Below are 23,999 nucleotides of genomic sequence, written 5' to 3'. Positions count from 1 at the left end.
TTGTCTTACTATATAGTCAAGTACCTGCAGGTAGTCAGAAACACAACAAATTTGAAACAGGTGTACAACTTTTAGAAACTTTATTTTCAACAACAATACACTTCAGACAGAGCATCAGTCTCGGCTCAGAATTTAACAGATAGATAAAATTTGGTGAACAATTGGCTTTCCCCTTATGAGAAGATTATTGTGCAAAAGAATCAGAATTTGAAAGCATTGACTATAAGCAACAGAGAACTCATTTAAGAGAATCCTTAATGCAACCTCGATGCCTACTTCTGAATAGATTTACTCTGTAAAAACCTCAGTAAAACAGTATTTCTAATGAAAAATGCTTTAGGAATGGTATGATGAAGCAACAACTTGAGAAAACAGAATCATGTGTCAGTCTTGTGGGAAATTTTCTTAGAGATGAATAAGCCGTACATATGTATGTCCAAACCAACAACGCCCATGGAGATTTTCTACTATATTAAATAAGGGCAACACATACAGAGCAGTGTTTCAGTTATTGCATATGTCAACATTTCTAACTTTCTTGACTTTATTGAGAGTCTTCTGACATTTGGTATTTTATTGAAGGGCTCAGCTTATGGAAGTGAGTGATTACCTGAAAATCACAAGATTTATTTGTGAATTCTCTCCAGTGTGGTTATAAGCAGCCTACCGAGAACCAGAGGGAAACTTAGAAGTTCCCATCTCAACTTCTCCATAAGGAATAAAAATATTTAAACTAAGATTTTACAGCTAATCTCCTCATTTCATGGGTTCTACTTTAACAATGTCAGAAGGCTTGCATATAGTTGGAAAGCCACATTATGTCACATGTGAGAAAGTTGTTATCACAGGAAAGATATAAAATCAGAATTGCTTCTCTTTATTTGAAAACATAGTTTTGCTTTTTTTCAGGTCACTGCAAATGTAACAGATTAAAGGATTTTGCAGCACAGGGAATGGTTAAATCATCAAACAGGTGGAGCTAGAATTGAACTGCTGCTCTATTAGGTTTACGCAAGACACTAAAATGCATTGTGTAGGAAGCATGAATGCAAGTACACGCACACTTGCAGAGAGCTGAAGTTACCACAAAAACCTTTACTAAAGAGACAGGTGCTTTGAAAGCCCTAACGGACCATGAATGGAGTAAGATCAAAATGGAGCTTCAGAGATAATTCTTTTTAAATTCACAAAGGAACCAATGGTTAGACGCAGGGGCTATCACGCCTGTCTGCTTGCTGTAACGCATGCCCAGAATGACTGGATCTGAGGAGCCTGGTCTGGATCCTCAGCAGTTCACAAAGAATTTCATCTAATGGACAGCATTTATAATTTGATGGGTCTAAAGGCAAACATCTAAAATCCATTATGTGATTTTCTGTAGGTATGAGTGCATGTATGCCCTGCTAAATTAAGTGGATTTGCAATACTTAACTAATCTGAAAAGGTTACTTCTTTAGAGTCCTGTCTGCATGTTGTTCACGTCTACAATATGCTATCCATATAATCAAATCTGCTTTCAAGCATCCAAAAATATGGCAATGAGACATAAAAATACTCTCTCTGTACATAATCACATATTCCATAATATAACATATATACACACAGACAGGTACACTCAACTTTCTTATTAATGAAAAGGCCTTTCTTTAAAATCTTTTCATTAAAAACCTCAGTGATACCATAGTGAATGCCCTTGATATATAGTTATGACGATATAAAGACGTAACATTTTCCTTTTCGGATCCTTAACTTGTTCAGAAAAATGCAAATCTCCATACAGTCGTTTAACTTTTCAATATGCTTTCAATTAAAATATTTAAACCAAAAATATTTATATCATAAGTAAACTTACTCTTCAAAAGCTAATTAGTTAATTTTGTCTCAGTCCCTGAGGTATACTTTTATACATACATATTTATATAAAATATACACACAAACACACATCTATATACATGCATACCCCATTTATGTTAGCACAAAATGGAGGTAATTAAGAAAAAACGAACTATTTTCACATCTTTCAACAGCAACAAAAAACCATGCATAAGGAATACACATAACACAGAAACTTTAACACTGATATCAGCACAAGGCTAAGTACAATTATAACAACCTGAAATCAGCCAACAAACCTGGCAACAGCTCAGTCTTCACAGTACAGATTGATAAGAACTCTGGCCTTGTTTGCAATGAGATGTGTGACAAGCGCTGACCTTTTAAATCAGGATGTGGTCAAGGCCACAATCACAACCAAGGCTGCACTATACAAATAAATTCATGTTCTTGTCTTCCACAATACGTTTAAGTGGCAATGATAGTTATTGCATTCAGCATTGTTAAACAATATTCAGCATGTAAAACTGTGCTTTAAGATACATGAAATTGCATGGCTCTCTTCTCAAAGAGACGTTAATTTTAAACAAGGGCTGCAAAGTTAAAAGCTTCTACAGATTTCTCACTTTATCCAAACAACGTTTTTTCATTTTACGCAAAATGTACCCATGAGTCATGTTGCACTGACCACTATCAGCAGTAAAGGGCAGCATGTGTTAAGGGTAAAGATCCCTCCTCTCTTTCCTAGCTACACCAGTGGCTGCCCACACAGTTTCCTTCCCCGCAGAGTGGCATTTCTGCCCACAGAGGGTAGCTCAGCATGGTGGCAGCACGGATTCTCCAGGGCTGGCACAGATCAAAGTTGCCACAGAATTAGAGAGAGGAGATCACGGGGGCAATCCAGGGCACTGGATTTTTGGGGAGATCCAACCAGTTCAGGTGACAGAAGACCCACCAGCTGAGGTGACACACCTATCTCACAATGCACTGCCACAGGGAGAAGCCGGCAGAAATTATTACTCAGACTCGTAGAATAACTTTGTGCTGATAATGAAACTGTTGATAGGGAGATTACTAAAGGAACAAGTCCCCTTGTATTTTCCCAATATTCCCTTAGTATTTTACTAAAAAAGACCATTACTTAATATTAAAATAAAAGTGCTCATTTTTTTCCAGATTAAGCTGTGTTTAACCAAGAAGTTTCAAGTTCATCTGGGGAAGCTGGTATTCACAAGGCCCCCCAAAATGTCCTTGGTTCTTATAGTTCAGCACTAATTAGAAATAGATAAGATTAAATAACCTTGCCTGCTTTATGTGTAAACGTACTTGGCACAGATGACAGACAAGCCAGTAACTGTGTATATCAAAATTCAGAATGATAAAAAAAATTGTTCAATAGTTCTGGGAGATGTCCTTGAAAACTATTTTTACTTTCTTCTTTTTGTTTATGTTGCTATGGTGAACAGAACATATAGCAATATTTCTTTTAAAAATTGCCAACTGGTGTGTCTATTAATTCAACACCCATATAATAAGAAAATCCCATCCATTTGTGTGTTTTCCTATGGTGCATATGTAGGAAGCTGAATAGTGTGATGTGGGACTAAGACGTCCATTCTGTGTATAGCAGCCGCAGAAAGAAAATCTTTAGTATGGTAAAAACAAACCACTCAGCCCTGAAATTCTGCCTAGGGTATTTTGATGCACTGCATGCCTGCTGCGAGCTACAAATATGTTTGTTTACAAACCAAAGTTATTGAATTTCTTTTTAAAATCTTCTCTCTTCATTTTCTGTTTCAGATAAATTAGTAGATTCAAACTAGTGGCAGGAAAAAGTTTCAAATATAAACTTTTTCTCCTATCACCCAAATAGATCTGTGATGACTGGAGAAGAATGTATTTCTAATGAAATTTGCCACTTTCTATTTTTAGCCCTGATTTTTTTTTACTAAAGATGGTGAAATAAACTGCCAACTTTTGTCCCTCCTGCCTCCTTGTAGGTTATTTTGACAGTCTGTGCCCTTCTACGAGCAGGACTGGCAAGCAGTTTTAGTGTTTTTGACGTATTTAATATGCTCTTTTTTTTAATTGGATTGTTCACTCCCATGACATTTAGGGCTATAATGCTGTGTTGTTGTTATTGAAGGTGGGGATCTGTTAATTAAGATGTGACTAGGCAAAAATACAAGATATGGAGCAAATTACAACCTAAATCCCCCAAACCCCAGGACTCGTGCAAGCAAGGATAAACCTCAGCAGACCCAATACTACCCAGAAAAGAACAAAACCTAGAGACTCAACTTTGGTAATGAACAGAAAAAACAGCCACAAAAGAAGCCTGCACTGGTTTAAAAATGTCATAGCAACAGCAAGGGCTTAAATATTAGCACACATACTGTGATTCCATGCAATTCTACATGCCCAGATACACGTTTCTGCAAACTCTGACTGGATTTAACACCAGCAGGATGAAAATGGATTAATCATACTTTATGTTATTTTTCTTTTGGTTTTGCTGTGTAACATCTACCATATGGTATTGGCCTTGAAACCCTCTTGTACCTTGTTTTTCGAAACACGAAAAATAAAAAAGCCATGTAAGAGAAAAAAATTATGAAGCCTGAGAAAGCTATCTTAAAATAAACAAATGCGAAAACCTTTTCCATAAAGCTTTGACTCAACTGCAGATCTAGTGGAGTTTAGAGATGCCTTGATGTTGTGGCAGTTAGTTGGTTATTAAACCTTAACAGTGTGTCATTCAAATGGCCTTGAGCAGAAATGTTACGCTGCTTAATAGACGGTGTCATCTCATTCCAGCGCTATCGCTTTTTGTGTCTGTTAAGCTGCCTGATGCTGTATGAACACTCGTAGGCAGTCAAGTATTTTGTTTACTGGCAGGGCTACCACAGCCAGGCAAGAAGTCCAGCTCTGTTGCATGGCTCATCTACAGAGAAATAACCTTCCCCTGACAGGAACAGCCCAGAAAGGGATGGGGTCAGGTGCTGGTCTCTCTGCCACGGGTATCATTCAGAGCCAGCATGATGTAGTACTCCACAGTATGGAGATCTACTTCCAACCCATGGAGGAGACTGGAGGTATTTGTCACAATGTAACCAAACTTCTGTGTCAAAGGCCATTAATGGTCTGGGATGCATTGGTGTTCGCGACATTCACAGGACTATTTTGATAATATATTAGAGGGTTCCTGAGCTACTGAGCTCCTCTGAAAATCCTCAGAGCTGCCAGATTTCCATCAGTATCCATTACTTACAGTGTAAACTTTGTGTTCATTTACACTTCCTTAAAGTAACCAATAGTCCCACATCACATCAGCACTTTGTTCCCTATCCTCAACCCTCCCATCACCTTGTTAATGAGAAATGCAAACTATTTATCACCTCATAGCACACACTTCTCCATGAATGGGTTTTTTTCTCTCTGTCCAAACCAGGTCAGAGCTGGCTGCTGTCATGCAGCTCAGAGGCATCTCTGGATGTAAAGCCTTTTGTTTATGTAGGCTGTGCAAGCCATCTCCCTCAGGTGAAAACACACTTTTCAACAACTGTCCACATACAGGTGCACTTTTCACTGCTGTGGTTTGTAACCAACAGCTTACAGATGCAGAAGACTGAAAAGACATTGATGAATGTATCTAAGTATCTTCCTGCATACATATTATAAACTACTTTTGCATTTTTTTGTGTCATTGCTATTTAATGATACATCTGGATCTGTTTTGAGAGGGCGTCTTAACAAAGTCCATCATTTTAGACTAATATGTTAAAGTAATACACACTCCTTAAGAGAGAGGGTTATGGCTCCTTAACACTGAATGACTGTGAGCTGCTGAAATGGATGAGATCATCGCTCTATCCTTTCCAAGCGTTGTGATCTTGAAAGGCTGGACTACATGATGGGAAAAAAAATATTATAATTCAGAAATACTCTGGGCCAATTTTTTTTTGAAGTGCATATCTAAAATAAAACATTTGGTCACCTATGTATTTAACAACAGAGCAGCTTCTACAAAAGCTACAATAAGCTTCAGAACGAATATTAATACATTAAGTTGAATTAGTCACTTTGAGCTCATTTGCATGATTCATAGAAGGGGAGTAAACAGAGACATCCCATTTGTTTGAATAAGAGAAAAAGAAAAGGTCAGTGTTCTGACCCACAATTTAGGAAATTATTCCATTCCTAAGGTAATCAGCCTGTCATCCAAATAATTCCCTCCTCACTCATTACAACAAACTATAATAAAAGCCAAGTTGCCTGTCTGAAGTTGCTATGGCATTTAGATATACAAAAATTTGGCCCGTGACCTTCAGTAGTTAAGTTCCCAAGTCTTCAAGAGTGCAAGTTTTTCTCATACACAGTTTTCCCAAGAATGCTGCTCAAATCTCTCATTTGGAGACTAAACAGCAGTTCATATGCATAATGGAAAGTACCTCCTACAGCCAGCCCCCTTTCACCCCAAAACTGCTATACTATGACTGTGAAGAGCTATCACATTATCTTCACCACACCAAATCGAAAACATCTGGTCATAAAAAAAAATGGTTATTTTATTTATTTAATTTCAGAGAAGGTTAGAGGTTTCCTAACATGGGAAAAGAGAGGCTTATATCCTGATACAGTATGTTAAGCAGTGTTAGGTGATTTGGGGATACATTTACCTTGTTCCAAAAATACCACAGGTTCAAATTGGTGAGTTTAAGATGGACAAGGACACAAAGACCCAATAAAAGTAAAAAAGTATTCTATAGTCATCACAGTAGGCAACCAAAGATGTCATATGCATTATGATGTTACCTAGGTTCTTCTCAGTGACTTAGTACTCACAGATTCTGATCTTCAGCTGCTTCGACCTCGGTCTCATGTGCATCGTAACGCTAAGTAATGATAACCCATCACCTACACCCACTTTGGGGGGAAGCTGAGAGAGATTCTACTGCTTTCATCATACAGATCCTACTTTTTGGGGAATGCAAGCAAATTCTTCACTGTCTTTATTGTGGAATTTTAAACAAAAATACAATAAAATATTTGTCCCATATTTAAAGGATCCTATTTTAGGATAGGCAATTGGTTATAGAGCAACACTGATTCATTCAATTATGTTAAGCAAGAAAAGCATGTGGATTTACATAATTGTATCACATCGCTAGATCAAATTGAACAGGATTTAAATGATCAATTAGGACATATATCTCGAGACAGAACTGTCTTGGCTAATATGAGTGGCAAAGGAGTACTATTGTCAAGCATGCTATTATGCATATCTCTCCTTTTTTACTGTGAAAATACATAGCTTTTCCTCTTAAGGAAAAGAACTAATCACAGTAATATTGCTTCAGAGAAAATACCATTTACAAGGTTACATGTGGTCTCTAAATTATTCATTGTTAGCATGCATTTTATTCTGGGTTTCCTAGAAAATTTCAGAATAATTGTTATTGCCTTTGAGGTAAAAAAAATTCCAAGTAGTAACTCAAAGAGTCGAGGGTCTAAACATAGACCAAATAATGCTCTACGTACACAGGGCAGATGGCTGAAGGCATTTTAAAAATGAAATAAACATCAATGAACTAAAAATGTGGATAACAGAAAGGGCAGAAGTCTGGAGGCAGAGGACCCTGTGTCCCTATTGCTTTGCTCCCAACCAGCCCAGGGACAGTGGGAGTTAGGGAACCTATCCAGATATGATGAACTCTGTACGCTTACCCATGGCTGCTCAAAACTGTAAGTACGCCTCCGGTCTTCCACGTCCTCATCTTGCTTTGCTTGCTGAAACTCTTGTCTCAGGCGCTGTATCCGGTCATGGTTGTTAGGGGTTGATCTGTTGCTAAAAGAGGGAGGGTGGACGTGATCAATATACTTAGGAACTGCAATCTGTGACTGTAATTTCTTAGCAAGGGACTGCTACTACAGTGCAGGAGCACAGACTTAAAAATAATTTCCGAGCATTTAGTACAAAGATCTTAAGTTTTTTAAACATGATTAATGCTGTTTGGCTTATAAAGAAAATTCAGATGCTGTAAGGATAAGACGAATGAGGCTATTCCTAAAAATCATCAAAAGTTGCTGGCATCTTTTCAGTCTACGTTACTCCTAGAAATGAAGAGGAATACATGGGCTGGTGTCAGACTTAACATAAAGGGAAATTAAGACAAAAGTCCTCATGATCTCTGCTACTGAATAAACGTGAATGATCAATAAACTGCAGTACTCTCAGATTTTTATTCAGATCAAATTCATTACAAAGTCTGAAGGCCCTACCTATATAAAATTTGATTATTTTCCCCAGTCAATAAGAGCCTGTCATCTCTTAGTCCTGTTTTTAACAAGTCTTTTAAACTGATCAGTCTGAGAGCATTAAAAGGCTTGGGGGCCAGTAAAAAGCAATCCATTTGACAGTGCCGTACGCAGGAATGTATTCGGGTAGCAGACCAGTGTTGGCTGATGCCCTGCGGATGCTGGTGGGCTGGGGAGGGTTCAGCCCTGGAGGTACCGGTACATAACATCACACCCAGAACCCTGAATTCTTCAAAACCATCAAATTTTCCACAACACCTATTCCAGGTGATCCCGTCTCCATAGCACAGGTTTCTGTGAAACCATCATCAAATATGCACAGGAATGGCTTATTTCACGGGGCAGAGTGGAAGTGGATATTTATTAATCTTGCTGCTGTTTTTCCAGCTGTGCTGCTCACACCTGACCCTTACAACCCCCACCGTATTTCAAACATGTTAATGTGGAAATCACAGGAAGCCTGACAAACAAATATGTGATATCAAGACTAACCAGAAGCATTTTAATCTCTTATTACGGCCTTCTTAAGCCCTGCATTTAATTGTTTATTTCGAAAGAGCTGATGAGTAATGGTCAGCTACTACTTTGTTTCAAAAGAGAAATCTGCAGGGAGACAACGGAAAACAATTCCATAGATTTCTGTTCTTGGGCACAGGTTACAATAAGACACAGTGAATTTATATCCCATGTCTTCTCTTGTATGAAAAGAGATGATTCTGGAGTCCATTTGTGACTGTTTTCCTTGTCTTTTGGGACTGGTAGGTGCAGTAGATTGGAGGCTGTAGGTGTTTGAGACATTACTTCCCACTCTTTTCAGTGCCAGTAAATGGAGCTTGGTTGGCCAAACAGAAAAATTAGCATGGTTCTAGCAAAACCTAATTTTTTAAGAGGTTTGGGGTTTTTCTTCTTTTCTTTGAAATCAAAGACAATGAAAAGGAAGGAATTTAGGGAAGTGCTTCCTTTCTTTCTTTCTTTTTTTTTTTTTTTTTTTTGCAAATGGGAGCTTTAAGAAATGCTTTATTTATAGGGTACATCAATTTCTACATGCATATTGCCATTTTTAAAAATACAGTTAAAGAAAGCTTTATTTAGAACATGTGGAAATGAAACACTGTGGATTTTCAAAACTTACACTTCATTGTAGGTGTGTTGCTAATTCTATTTCCTTAATTCAACTTAATTTTGCGGAACAGCTTACCTGAATTTGCAGTTTAATGCCATGTAAATTTAATATTTATTGTAAAATTCTACCCTGCTTTACTATACAACCACTTGCTTTTTTCCCATGCATTGCTCTATACCACATATTTTAAATGTAATCATCACAATCCAGTACAAGACATACAAAATACATTTAAATGTTTTGTTGATTTTTAATACTGGTATTGTTAACCTAACAAACAAGTAGTCCAACACTTTCTACAGAGACAGTGCTTTCTGTAAGATAAATTGCACTTAAATGTAGCAAAATACTTTAAGCATTAGTATTTCAGGTATAAGAACATATGTTTCAAAGAGAAATGCCATTGAACTTTGGTGCAAAATTACTAGGAAAGGACTGTATGTAGACACCTTGAAGTACTCAAGATGATGGGTAACTAATCAGCCTTCCTTAGTAAGGTTGTTTCAAACTGTAAGGAATCACAGGGCAAAAGTGACACTGAAGCAATTATCCAATGGCAAAGAAAAACCCAGGAGGTAAACCCCAAAAGCTACTAGAAGGGTTATTAGAGACCTGAAGACTCTTCTCAGACAAATCAGACCCATTTTCTGATTGTTATTCATTAAAACAACTGAATCAACAGAGGAACGGCAAGTAAATGCATAGTGTCCATGCCATGAAGACAAATGCCTATCTCTTCCCAAACAGCAAACGCATGAATTTGACATCCTTTATGCTGCAGAGATAGAACAACAGTAGATAAGGGGGATTTATGATTAACTTGTCTCCAGACCTAAGAAGGGTCTATTCTAATGACAAAACCAAACCAAACCAAACCACAAACTGATTTCAGGAATGTTATTCAAGGTTATTAAGAGGTTTGATAATGGCAGAGAAGATAGATCTTTTAACAGTATTTCTATTTTATCTGAAATGCAAGGGACATGGTCCAGATTTGGAAAATTGCAAAAGAACTGCATTATAAAAAAGGACTGTTTCACAGAAAAGAAAGAGCTAAATTAAAAGACAAAACCACTTCCATATCTACTGAAACTTCTTTCTGCTCAAAAAGTCTGTGAGACACAGCAAGTGAGATCAAGTCAGTGGTTTTAATAATAAAACGCAAACATTTTTATTTACAAGAGGAAAAGGGAAAAGGCAGGCAGCTAAGGAGGGGCTAAAACACTTTTAAGAAAAGATTATTTGAGGGCTTAAACTATATTTCATATTGTCTTCCTTTCATTTCTATTTTCTTCTCAACCACGTTCTGATTCTCTAGGTTAAATTATTCAGCTGCCCTAACTTTTGCACCACCAAAGGCTTGCACATCTCCATCCTGGCCTGCCATGCCATCTCCCACTTCTTTTCATGCTTCTCTTCATCGAGTTAATTTTATCACCAGTGCTTTTTTGCTAAGGTTTTTATGTCTCCCACTGCCCTCAGGGAACACTAGGTACACCTGCTTGATATCTTATTCAATCCCCAGCCAACAATTACTACTTCCAGAAGGAGGAAAATGCAAAAATCTTAATCACAATAAAAAACTGTCACAAATAAAATTTTGGAGTGCAAACCTAAAAGTGCAAGCCTAACTTTATTCCTTCTCAGGTCCTGAGATGTTCTATCTACAACTCTTTATGTAAGTCACACAATTATCCCTTGGGACAGATCTAAACAAATTATATCCAGCGTGAAGAGTCCTTAGCCAGTCTAGAGCAAAATTAATTTTGACTTATTGGATGAATTCATCCAGGAGAGGTAGGGTCGTATCAACAGACTACTAGGAGGCAGGGCTGCAGGTGTTCCTGCTGCTTAAATTCCCTCTGACTTTTGCAGATGTATGGCGCAAGTCCTCAAAAGTTTAAATGCACCATGTTTTGTTTGAGTTTTTCATTCAAATGAACTGAAAATCTGAAGGCAAATTCACCTCAAAGAATCCAGGACTACTAACAGGAACGAGGGATTTTAACTTGAAATCCATCCAAAGTTTATTGAAGATTTGACCTATGCTAGTTTTAAAACCTTTTAGCAAAACTGGGATTACAACTGTCTACAGTAACCTACCGCGTGCCCAGACAGCTTTTCCCTATACCTACTTAATAACAGGATGGCTGTGAACTTACAGAAGACAATTAGCACCTCCTAGCATCAGATGCAAGCGATGTTCTTCTTTCAAAATGCTCTTATTATTACATGTTCTTAAAAGAAGTAAAAATCAAGGAATGGCTGTTAGGGCCAAAGTTGACTTGGGTTGCAAAGTGGCTGGGCTTCCTTGTATCACATCTTTACTTGGCACCCCATTGCCTTCCATCTCCAGATGGCACATTTCACAATCAGCTATTTTGTGAGCACTGCTTTAAAACACACACCCGCCAGCACAGACTAAAAATGCAACTGTAAGCAAGGCTTAGATAGGCCAGAGCTGTCACATACTTCCAGAAACAAGCAGCCGCAGCAATGACCATCAGAGTCTCAGATCATTAAGCAATGTCCCAGTGTGATGTCATGCACTGATGTACAGAGTTGTAATCCTTTCAAAACAGGCAGATTTTCAGTGTGATAAAGTAGATACAAACATGCTACTGAACAAGGATGACTAAAGCTTTGGAAAAAAATTTATTGGCCTGAAAAAGCATGGAAAAGGGTCTTAACAACATCACCAGACAGCTGCAACATGACTGGAATAACCAAAAGGTTGGTAAACAAACAGTGTTCTTTATACCTTGAAATCTTTTAACACAGATTTGAGCTGTCAGGGACTTGCTGGTCTGACTGGCTGCTTAGATCTCTGGATAGCAGTTATAAAATACAGATGGGTTCTTATTTACTTCAAGCTGGCAAATAAGTATCACCTATTTGTATAAAATAAATTCATTTCCATTTGGACAGATTACTCACATCATATAAAAAATCAATAGTTGAATCTGAATCTACCTGGTCTACAGGTAAAGAGGAGGAGAAGAAGAGTTTACTTCTATCCCACTGAGAATTAATGATGTCCTTGCTCCAGTGGCCATGCCATAGTTGGCAGCATACATCCTTGCTTAAGTTCAGAACTAGCTGACTGTCAACAAAATTGGCTTCTTGGTTTGAGCAGGATGAAAACAGCTCAACAGAAAGCAGAGTGGTGATAATCTGATATAAACCTTCTGCTACATTTACTGAAACTCAAGCACCCTCTCACCACAGTTCTTAGTCCAAGCAGATGGATTTGTCTGTTTAGGATGGCCCTTGAGGATGGATAAGCAGAAACTATCATGTTGCAAAATGTCATGGATGTAAAATAAAATGAATGCATGTCCTTTACCAAGCTCAAAGTTAGCACCATACTCCATTGCACACTCTGCTCATCAGTTCATTATAAACAAATCTGTTAATCGTCAGTGACACAGATGACCGTGCCACACACCGCAGGGCTGATGAGGGCTGAGCAGTGGCAGAGTTTGCACCACCTCCTTCCTGCCACCAGCTTGCCAGTGCAGGTTTGTCTTTTCCTATTATGTTGTTCTATGTTTTATTTTTTGACATCTGAGTACCAGTCCTCAAGCTTACATCAGTGTAACCATTTGGCTGGTCCTCTCCTTCCAATGTGCCCTACATACGGTCCTTCTCTGAGACACCAGGGAATAGATTTTCCACAAACACATGGATAGAAACACAAACACATACAGATATGGTACACAAACAGGAACAACCACGGCCGGCGGTATAAAGAGCTGTTGCATGATTACAGAATTGCTATAGTCTGTCTGAGAAAAAAAATCAGCTGAGCAAGAGATCAAATTTGTTAGACTACAAATGTACTTGTAACACAGTGCAGTTATAATGTGGAAGGAGATATAGAAAGATTCATTCTACACTACTTTTTTTTTTCTTAAGAGTCAAAGAATTTATTGGGAATAAGGCATTAAAAGGTGGGGGAGATGTGTAAAAGAACCAAAAATGTATCAATTACCAAACTGCAAATAAAAATAGCTTCTCTGCACAAGCTTCATTAAGTTTTATCAGCTAGTATCTTGGGGTTTTACACTCTAACCACAGGTCATAAATTCACAGTAAATCCCCCATATGTTCACCAAACACCTGAATTCAATTTCTCTTCTAGTTGTAAGAAACGGAATGTGCTGCTCAAATTAATTATGCATGCAGTTAGTTTCTAACGAGGGCAGCTTCTTGCATGCTGAAGGGTATACATCCTATCTGAATTTTTCCCCCAAAATCTCTTTCAATCTTGGCTTATTTCTACTGTTCACAAGGTTATAAAAATCCTTCTCTCCTGCCATTTCATATTTGCTAAGTTAATGCAGAGCATTATATATCCTTTAAAGTCTGCAGTTTTTAAAGGCAGCTAAATTCAGGGATTGGCTTAATGTGACAGGCAAGATCTAACATGTTACCTGTGCACATACTTACACACTTCAGCATATTAATTCCATCAAAACAAGATTTTAGAACCTAGGATTTATGTCAATATGTATGCATGTGAAATCAGCTCATCGGGAAGTTTTCTGTCATTTCCAGTTTACCGTCACGGTGGTAATTATTAACTCAAATACTGCAAAGTAGTTACACAAGTCCCCGAACACACTTGCTTTCTTCAGTGAAAGAAATTAATTCCCAAATTTTGACATGGTCATTTGTTGATTGTTTCACACCGGTTTCAACAGATTAAATAATTAAAAATCAAAATCATACATCTCTGTTCTTTGGGTTAAAAAGGTAGGCTCAAATGCTGTTAATTCAGCACTTGCTTCTGATGTGATGGCCATAAACAATGCGGAGAGCTGGAGCTGATAGGGAGGTCACTTCACCACAACAGTCTCTTCAAACTCTCCAGACTAGATTTCACTTCGAGTCCCTCCTCTGTGGCCCTTCTATAGCAGGGCCATCATTTTACAACCAGTGAAATCTGAAGAATGCACCCAAGACCCTTTTTATTGCCACCATCACTCTTCCTTATTAGCCTGTCAGAGCCTGCACACTGGAGACAGAAATCCAGTCTTACTTTTCAGGGGAATTCTTCTACTAAAAAAACCAACAAAAGCAGAGATTTTAGGAGCTTGCTATAAACATCTGAAAACAGATACTCTGCTACTGGGTTATCACACAGTCTAAGCCTTACTTTGGAGCTGTTAGATTTTGTAGATATATGCCAAGCCAATTTTCAGCCACACACAACTTGTTACAGCCATTGTCATAGGGTATTGCATTTTCTGAGTTAAAAAAAAAAAAAAAAAGAAAAACAGAGAACACCACATGTAACCTAAAAGAAAATACATTACATTTAACTGTGATTTTCTTATGAAGGTGTTAAAAAAATGGCAGAAATACACATACAGAGATTTAACAACTCATAGGAAAAGAAAACAAAATGAAAATACTTGTGATCAAGCAAAGGAGAAATTTGCATTTTTTAATTCTAAATGAAATACAAAATTGCTTCAAAGGCAGGCAGGGATAAGTGGGCTCTGACCTTCTAAGTATCTTGCTATCCTAACTGGAACAGACAATTATGGCTCCAGTGCTGTTAGGTCTGATGAACATCCACAATTAGGCATCACAGGCTATTTTGTGTCAACATGAGGAGGATTGCCTGGCACAGTAATACAAAGACATTTAACAAAGACCACAGAGAAGAAATCCTCTCCTGGACCTAGCTGGCCATTTCTGTGCCAGCAGAAGGGATCATCAGAGAGATCCCTAGTGGGCTTCAGGCCATGTCAGCCTTCATCTCTGTTTAAGCTAATCCAGCTGCTTTGCTGGAAGCTATTTAGGGAGAGTTCCCTCTGATCTCTCTGGATGAGATGTGGGGGCAGAAATCTTCAGCAGAGGGGCAGCAACAAGCAGCTAGGGAGCAGTCACTTCTTAAAGCATGGCAGCTATTTGCAAAAAGGAACATCTGTCCACAGCCAGCACCACCTGTGTAGTGTGAATCTTGTTAGGTAAGTATAACCCACCTCACTCTAGCACACCTTACATGACTCCGCTACTGCCGTGAGGTGACACTATATTTTAGAGCAGAAAATCTGCTTCAAAGCCCAACTCTAGCCAACACTAGAGTGGAGAAAAAGCTGATGTCTTTTCATGGGAGAAGTCTAGAGACATAAAAAAGAAGAAAAAAAAAAAAGATCCTGATTGTACCACTTGATTTGAAGGGTTCCTCAAGAGTGAGTAATATTTTATTCAAATAATGCATCATTACACTGTGTATGTAAATGGTGAAATTTAGCTCTGTTTCAATGCAAAAAGACCTTCTTTAAAAGGTATTTAGGTCTTGCTTAATGCATTGATGTAAGTTATACTGGAAATCAAAAATATTTTATGTTGTTTTATTTCTTTTTAACCACAGAAAATGCTTAGGAACTAGGTAACACGGTGTTGCAATTAGCAAAACACAACAGAATGTTTTTTTGACTCTTGTGAATACTTGCCCTTACTAAATATGACACTTTAATTTAAAGTATGAATAAAACTACAGTACCAAGCAGTACACCACTAGACAAACAGTGATGTATAGACAAAGACATATCTTTAAAATGCCTGAACATTTAAAAAGTTAATACATTATGCAAAGTTCACATGGCTCCCACAGTCCTTACCAGTCGCTAACATAATTAGAGTATAACTATTTCTGTTCTTTGACAGAGGGGCTATTGCACTATAAATCTCCAAACAATATTTTGATTGATTTTATGTTATATCTTACTTTAACTGTAGGCTAATTTCCAAGTGCAAAATGAGAAGTTGTCCATTAAAAACAAACAAACAAACAAGACTGGCCTAAGGATACCAAGGCTAGGTCAAAGCTTCACACGGTTTCTGAAATCTGAAACTTAGGGATACTCCCTCTACTAGGACCACCAGTAGTAGATCAGAAATCCCATATACAACACAGAAATGTGGAATTATTGTTTTATTTTTGGCTCTAAATAATCTGCAACCCCTAAAAAAACTTTAAATCTGAGCTTTCTGTTAAGCATTTTGTCACTTAGTGCTGTGCATGCAGTTTCCCATACGACTCAACCAAGGAAAAACAAAAGTCAAAGCTAAGATTGATAACTTGAGTTGGTGCCTACATTCACATGGCTGTTGTCTTCTTATGAAGTTGATCACTAAGATTTATACCGATTAGCACAAAAACTAATTAAGATTTTTAATTACATATTATTTGCATATGGAGATTAAGAAAATCTCAGTATGATATTTTGCAAAATAATTGATTTCTGGATAAATCCTTTCAGCATTTTATTGTAAAGATTAAGATTTTAATAAATAGATATTTTAATCATGCTTTACCACCACACTGCCTCGATTAACTTTAAGACTAGAAATTTCCATAAAACTACAGATACATTAAAAAAAAAAAAATCAATTCCAGGCAAGGACAGACAAGAACAGCACTTACCTTTTATCCAAAAATTCAGTTGGTTATTTAGTGAGTCAGCTGGAACTCAACTTCTACTACTTAAGATATTTTCAAATTATTTCACTTATTTTTCCTCTTGGGAATGCTGAAAATGTCTTTTCCTCAGGAATTCTTTTTCAGATGTACTGAGCAGGATGCTCAGTAATTGCTGAGGGTCTTGCTATGTTTTGAAACACTGAATTAGAAATACTGAATTCCAATATTTATTATTGTTGGACTGCTTAGTCTCAACCCAAGTGCAGATTTCAGATACCCAAAAGTGTGTATTTCTCTTGCTGCAGAAGCAATACAATGTTTACTTGTAACAACACTTCAGTGGTTTACTAAGACAATTAGCCTAACAAAGGTTAATTTACCACAAGAAGGTAAGGCGGGATTTTTCTCAACAATTTTAATAATCTAAAAGGCAGGCATGTAGTTAAAACTACCCATCTAGACCCTTTCTAAGGGAAATACAGAGAAATAAGTTACTCCAGAGGGCAATCCACAGGACCTGTTTTAGGATACAATTACTTACCCTCAAGAGCTCATTACTTTTCTTCATTGACAAAGAAGAGTACAGGGACGAGCTCAGGCTTAGATGAGTAGCTTTAGACAACTATTTTAGGCAGATGAATCCCACTCTAGATGGCTAACTTGGGCTCAGGGTAGGTGAAAAATGAATTATCCTAAGAAAATCTAGTAGTAGGGATGCCTGATAGAAGGTGATGGTCAACAGGCAGTATAACCCAACAGTTTAATCCTTAGACAGAAGAATTAGAAGAAAATTGTCTAAGTCACTCAGCCTCTTTATGGTTGCATTCACATATCCAAATGGACAATAGCCTTCTTTAAGGAGTGTTTTTTGAGGCCCTGTATGATGTCTATACAATGACCAGTTATCATTTACTTAATAATGTATATACTATACATATATCTAAAAATTATATATATATATAATTTTAATGCTTCTTTACAGAGTACATGATTTGTAATTCTCTTTTACAGGAAAAAAAAAAACCTAGAATTTTTAGTTTCTGAAACATACAGATGTGTATAGCCATGCCTGAGATAAGCCAAGGATTGCAACATAACAGCTTCTGTAGTTAAGATCTCTTTGGTATGGCTAATTTGCATCTCAACTTCCATGTTACTTCAGCAAATGCTATGCAAATGCTATAAGGTTTCCTTAACATAACTGCCATATGTTTTTTAGTAAACAGAAAGAAATGACATATGTGTAATAAATAATTGCAGTTAGTACGTCAGATTTATTTTGCATTATATTGGCATTACATTACAAAGTTACAACGGTATTATTTCATGTTGTTATTCTTGTAGTCTTAGGTTGATAATGTTTCATTTTGACACCATAATCGTGTCTCTGGGGATTTTGATGACAATGTGTTTTGACATCATGTTAAAATATATCCAAACTGGTATCACTTTATTTTGTCATCATTACCTAGTTTCAGTTGGATTTCTAAGATACTGCCTTATTCTGACATCTTTAATTAGGAAGATTTCAGTCCAAGTGGCAAGCGCTAAAAAAAAGTTTTGAAGATGTTAAGCATGGCTGTGTAGCATGCATTACTGCCGTTCAAACTTGTACTGGCCAGATATCACAAAATATGACAGATTAGTCACATGGTACAGATCCTCAGTCAGATCATAAAAACATGAAAATGCTTTTTCTTCTAGAGCATGACAATAAATTTAATAAATTGTACTGTAATTCTGTTTGAGGCACTTCAGGCAGGAGGCCCAGCAGCAAAAACGCTGCTGCAAACCAGAACCTTCTGCTGCCATTGGCGTGTCTGACGTACGCTCACTTCATGAGTCCCTGTATAGAAACCAGAAATTATTTCCTGAACGCTATTAAAAAAGTGAGATTTCTAATTCACAAGCTTCACTGAAATGGAAATTGCTACATATGTGATTCTAACTAAAGAACAGCTATGTCAGTTCCCATACAGAGTTCTAAAATGCAATGCTGGGCTTGAGCCTTAACTAGCACAAACCTGTCTAGACCCACTGAATCCAGCCAAGCTTTGAGAGTTTATGGGCATCTGAAGATCTGACCAAGAGTTTTGAAAAGGTTTTACAGGAAGAAATCATGAATAATTTCGAGCTCTAAGCTTCTTGTTACCAGTATGAAACTCAGGGATTGATTCTGAAACAATTTGCTATAGAAATGATCTTGTAAGTTATACATGGGCTACCAGAAAGATGCATGTCACACCAATTTGAACATGTCCACTTCCAGCAGTATCATTGTTTCTTTGTTATTTACTAGTTCTTCATTCTTTCTTTACACTGAATTGAAAAGCAACTCCAGGGGAATCAACACATTACACGTACTAAGAAGTGTATTTATTCAGCACAGCATCCAAAGTTCTACTTACTAAAATGATTGCTGATAAAATCTCTAATTTAAAACATTAATGCATAAGATTTCTCTGCCATTGAAATCTGATCAAAAAGATTAAATAATTTCTTCTCCCCCCCACTCAGCATAATACTTAATAGAAACTGCTTGTATTATCTTATTTCAGAGAGCAGGCTACAACTGAGACAATCCCTTGATCCCAGTTCATGAATAAAGCATTTAATGGACTGCACTTGTCAAAGGACACACTAAGCATTTGATCTATACAGTAAACAAATGCCTATGAAAAGCAACCCCCAAATCAAAAATTTGCCATCATTACTCATTATTTAGCATATTTTCCCTTCCTTCCTCTCTTATTTCAGGATTAAGACTCTGAAGGCATTGCTGGGATGACAAAATCACATTGAGATGAAACCAGAATTTTTCAGCAACTGATGGCAGCAATTTATATTCCAGGGAAACAGCTAATAAGTCCACCTAATGTTCATACACAACTACTGTCCAGTAAAAGGTATTAATTGTTACAACACCAGAAAATGTATAATTATTAAACAAATTACAGAAGACTAAGTTGTGCCCTGATATTCTAATGCTCTCCACCTTCTTTAAGAGTTTCCTTTGGGTATTTCCAGCAAAGAGAAACTCCTGTGAGCAGAAGAAAATGAAGCTACAGAACTGTGAGCCTGCATAACTATGAACTCAGCTGACCTGAAGAAATTGATACATACCTACAAAATGCTCTTTCATGCTCCCAAAAGACAAGATGAAATATTACAAGCAAGTAACTGCAGCTATTAACATAAGCAATACTGCAGAGCCAGTTCCATTTAATGCAAATTATAGACTTGTTTCTACTGGCATTGACCATTCTTCACTAGCCAAAAAAAACAAGTGGGCTGAACTGTCTGAGACACCTACATAGAAGACTATATGTATTTATTAAAAAAAGTATTAAAACAATTTTTTCTACCTCTTGAGTTTAAAAGCTTAGTGTATCTTCTTTAATTACCTTAAAAATAAGAATTACAATTAATTTCTTTTTAAATCTTTTTCAATACAATGAGCCTTATTAACGCAATGAGCTGTTAAGTGACAGACTAATGAAACATCAGCAGAAAACTGCACTGGTATTTATGATTAATCTCTGAAGTAAACTCATAGTGAAGCATTGTCTCTGTAATTCAAGTGTTATATTGTAATGGGTCACAATGTATTTTTTGTCACGTGTGACTGCCATGATCTTGTAAAGAAGGCAGCGGTGGAAGACATTGCACATGACTCTTGTAAGCACTAGCCTTCTCCAAAAATGACTTCTCCCATACAAAAGGTAACAGAAACTCAGTGAGTATCGATGGGAATTCTCCAAATGAATTAAGGCAAGACACGGCTTCTAGAAAGCAGTTTATATTGCTATGCTGCTAACTCAGATAAAGTTCCATTCCCCTGAATTTTCCCATTTGAGCTGCACAGTAATTTGCTTTTCAGAGAAACCAAAACCAGGAATTAGAGGCTATGAAAGAAAAGAATTATAAATATCCTTAGGAAGCAGGACCCACAAAGATCTGATTTTGCTGCCCTTTTGCTATTTACTTTTTATTATTTTTGCCAGATTTCTGCATCATTAAGCACTACTCAAATAGCAGGACCCTATCTGTAGCAGACACTGCACAGACTGCCTACAACCAGCCCTTAGCCAAAGCTTTTACAGTTTAATAACAGATTTACTCTTGCACAATGAAGCACACACACATTTGTGTAATTATCCTTTTCCCCACAACAAATGCATACAGTAGGTGGTTAGCTCAGCACCCGCATCTCCACTACTGCAAAGGAAACTGAGCTATACAGGACTACATTGGAGATACCTAAACCCAGATGAATTATGTACCATAGCAGACTTCTGAAGTCAGAGCTCCTGAATGAGAAAAATCACCTTACAAATTATACTTGGAGAAATTCTGTGTGATTTAGATATCGTACAAATTTATGGAGAGGGGCGTGTCAAAGACGGTCACTAGGTTAGGTGCTAGCTAGCACACAAGATGGTGATGGTGTGTACACATGTCATGGTTCAGCCTCAGCTGGCAACACCACGCAGCTGCTCACTCACTCCCCCCCACCCCTATGTTGAGGTAAAGTAGATGCTAAATATCCATCAGGATTGTAAAAAGGAGAACCCTGCAAGAGCCCCTTCAGCCCCTCCCTGCCTTTGCAGTAGGAAATACTGACTCCAGCCACCCCTACAGACAATGGAAAGGTGAGCCAAGGAAGTCAGAGCAGTTGGGGACAGCCTTCATTTGCATCATTTTTACGCTCACTTTGAGTAAGAGACAACATAGAAACATGCGCAACTCCCCAAAACCATTCTGGGGATTTTTTTTTAAACCAAACAACATTATTTTAAGCCATTGGCACAAATAAAATAATAGTCTCATGACTCACAAAAGGCCTCCTCCTTTCATTCTTGCTGAACCCAAGACAACCAAAGACAGAGACACAAGTCTGGTTATCTGATTACATTTAAGCAACTATACTTCCCCTTGGTGTGCACAGGTAATTGCTTCTTTTGCAAGGGCTGTAAAAGCCTGCATTGAGAGAACAATACAACTCATTAGCTCATCGTACTTATTTAAAATAAACCAAATGGCATGTCTTATATTACAGCTATGGCTCTATTACTAGTGCCCAATTCAGGTCACATTTTTCCCAGCTCTATCACTCCTAGTAAATTACTTGCACTTGATGTAGAGCAGGCATAAAATCAGCAGAAAACAAAACTTTGGCCATTTTAATTTAAATTCTTATAATGGCAGGTCAAATTTATGTGAACTCTTTGGTGAATTGGTTCCTTTATTAGTATCCAGTTTAATTCAAATCAGTCTCTTCTACAGAAGATTAATTAAATATTAATCAAAAGTCCAGGGCAGCCTAAACTTCTGTTCCATTAACCTAAATGTAACTCCATAAGGAACCACAACGCTTTTTCCCCCCCCCCACCCTATTTTAAAGAAGGCTTTTAGGTTTTTTCCCGTTACGGTGCAACTCCTTGTAAATGCAGACATGCTATTTGTGGTGTATGTTTGAAGGTCATAATTCTTTTTCCTTTTCCAATTAAAGCTGCTCTTAATCACAATTAAGCTTTCAAGAAACAATTAACAGAAGTCAAAACTTTTCTCCATCAATATGTTTAAGAGGTGTACAGTGTGTACCCTCTATTACCACTGGTGTCACTGAACTAATTATGTGATGTTAAGGTTCACCTTCTCGGGTGTAAATTTTGGTTTGAGTTGACACTAAAAAGAAACATCAATTTATTAGGAGATAAAACTTGTTCCACAGTAATGGAACAGCTGTGTATATAAATTTATTGCAGCTTAATGTTCTCACACATAAAGCAATTAGAGCCTTCTGACAGACAGACTTGCTAAGTATAGTGTGGAGCATATAGTAACATGCAGTTACAGGCACAACATATTTAAGAGTGATCATATATATTCTGTACAGTAATATCCATTTCTCAAGTCTCTCCAACCCTAGACGTGTTCTTAATTAACATAAATGTGTGTTTATAGCCATGTGAAATTTTCCTTCTCTGTGGAGGAACCTTTTCATGCCACATCATTTTACTCATAGACACCTCTTGTGTTAAATTTGGCTTCTCCTTCTGCAGGAATAGACACAGCCTAGTTCCTCTAGGTGGACGCTTTTTTTTTCCCCACACAAAGGATAATGGAGGCAATAAAAAGTAAAACCATATACACAGTGTTTGGGATAAGCACTTTATTTCTAGAACCATAAAGTATGAACTGCATTCATCTAGCATTATTCCCTCTCATCACCTGCTCTCGGCTAACTTTAGTTGCCTTCAAATGGCTTCCAGGATATTTCTCCTTCCTTCCTTCCTATCTTTCCTATAGGACAATTATATTTAACTTAAGCTAAGGACTGTGGTTTTGAGGATACTGATCAGCAAGACTAGCAATGGAAACAGAATATTATGGAGCAGTGGTGTTCCAGACTAATGGTATATTACACTTTTTCCAATCCTGGAAGCTTGGGAAACATTAGATCTTGAAACAAGGATATGTGGGTAATTTAGATGATAATTTTCCAGTTGATGGACTAAAGAGACTAAATGGAGTTTTCCAAAAGACAGTTCTGAAAAAAACATTAGAATTTCATGATATGTGGAGGTACAAACATGTTATTTGCTTTTACTCTGGAAACTCCCAGAAGACTTCCTTTTCATTTGATAGCTCAAAGCTGTTCCACGCCCAATTGTGTCACATTTACTCATGAACAAACATATATGTTATACAATACCTGAAACTGTTCCTGCATTTTAACACATTTATACTATGTCTGCCTTTACATGTACACCTATCAGCTAACTGATGTGATGCTCACATCAGTAAATTGGAATTTCTCTAACAGTAACACTTGGGAAGAGTAATTTCTTAAATCTTTAGTCAGAGGACTAAATTAAATGACTGGGAGATTATTGCTGTAAAATAACTGCATGACTTTTTTTCTTCAAAAAAGTCTAAGACAACTGCAGTGTATTTCACTGTTGGTTGGAATTGAAGTGCTGGCTGCTGTGGAGAAGCTCTGCCCTGCACAGCTGAATGCTCCTGTCCCAACCTTCAAACCACAAAACATTCATGAAGTCACATGGCTATCCAAATCAAGGAACTGAATGAAAAACCCTTATTTTTTTTTCTTTCTTTTCTATTACCTTCTTCTGCAGGATTTGCTTCCAGGAAGATCAGCTCCCTGATCCGTCTGTGAGCACTAGCACCAGCAGGGAGATGTGACATGAGGCAGAGGAAAAGGCAGTAGTCTGGCTTTTTCAATGGAAACTGATCCCTAAAACATCCTGCACCCACTGG

General features: G+C 37.4%; 1 protein-coding gene across 19 annotated transcripts in view; it reads right to left on the bottom strand.

Annotated features, from left to right (window-relative positions):
• The window catches only part of PARD3 (par-3 family cell polarity regulator), a 464,268-nt gene that overhangs the window by 6,896 nt on the left and 433,373 nt on the right, over nucleotides 1-23,999 (bottom strand). For all 19 annotated transcript variants that reach the window (XM_075082466.1, XM_075082475.1, XM_075082472.1 and 16 more), the window contains one exon: nucleotides 7,561-7,681. In XM_075082466.1, the coding sequence (XP_074938567.1) occupies nucleotides 7,561-7,681 (121 nt within the window). The remainder of the gene's footprint in view (nucleotides 1-7,560; nucleotides 7,682-23,999) is intronic.

The sequence above is a fragment of the Phalacrocorax aristotelis genome, chromosome 2 (genome assembly GCF_949628215.1).
Source record: "Phalacrocorax aristotelis chromosome 2, bGulAri2.1, whole genome shotgun sequence".
Taxonomy (NCBI): Eukaryota; Metazoa; Chordata; class Aves; order Suliformes; family Phalacrocoracidae; genus Phalacrocorax; species Phalacrocorax aristotelis.
Note: the sequence above shows the minus strand (reverse complement) of the source record. Positions and strands in the feature narration are given on the sequence as shown.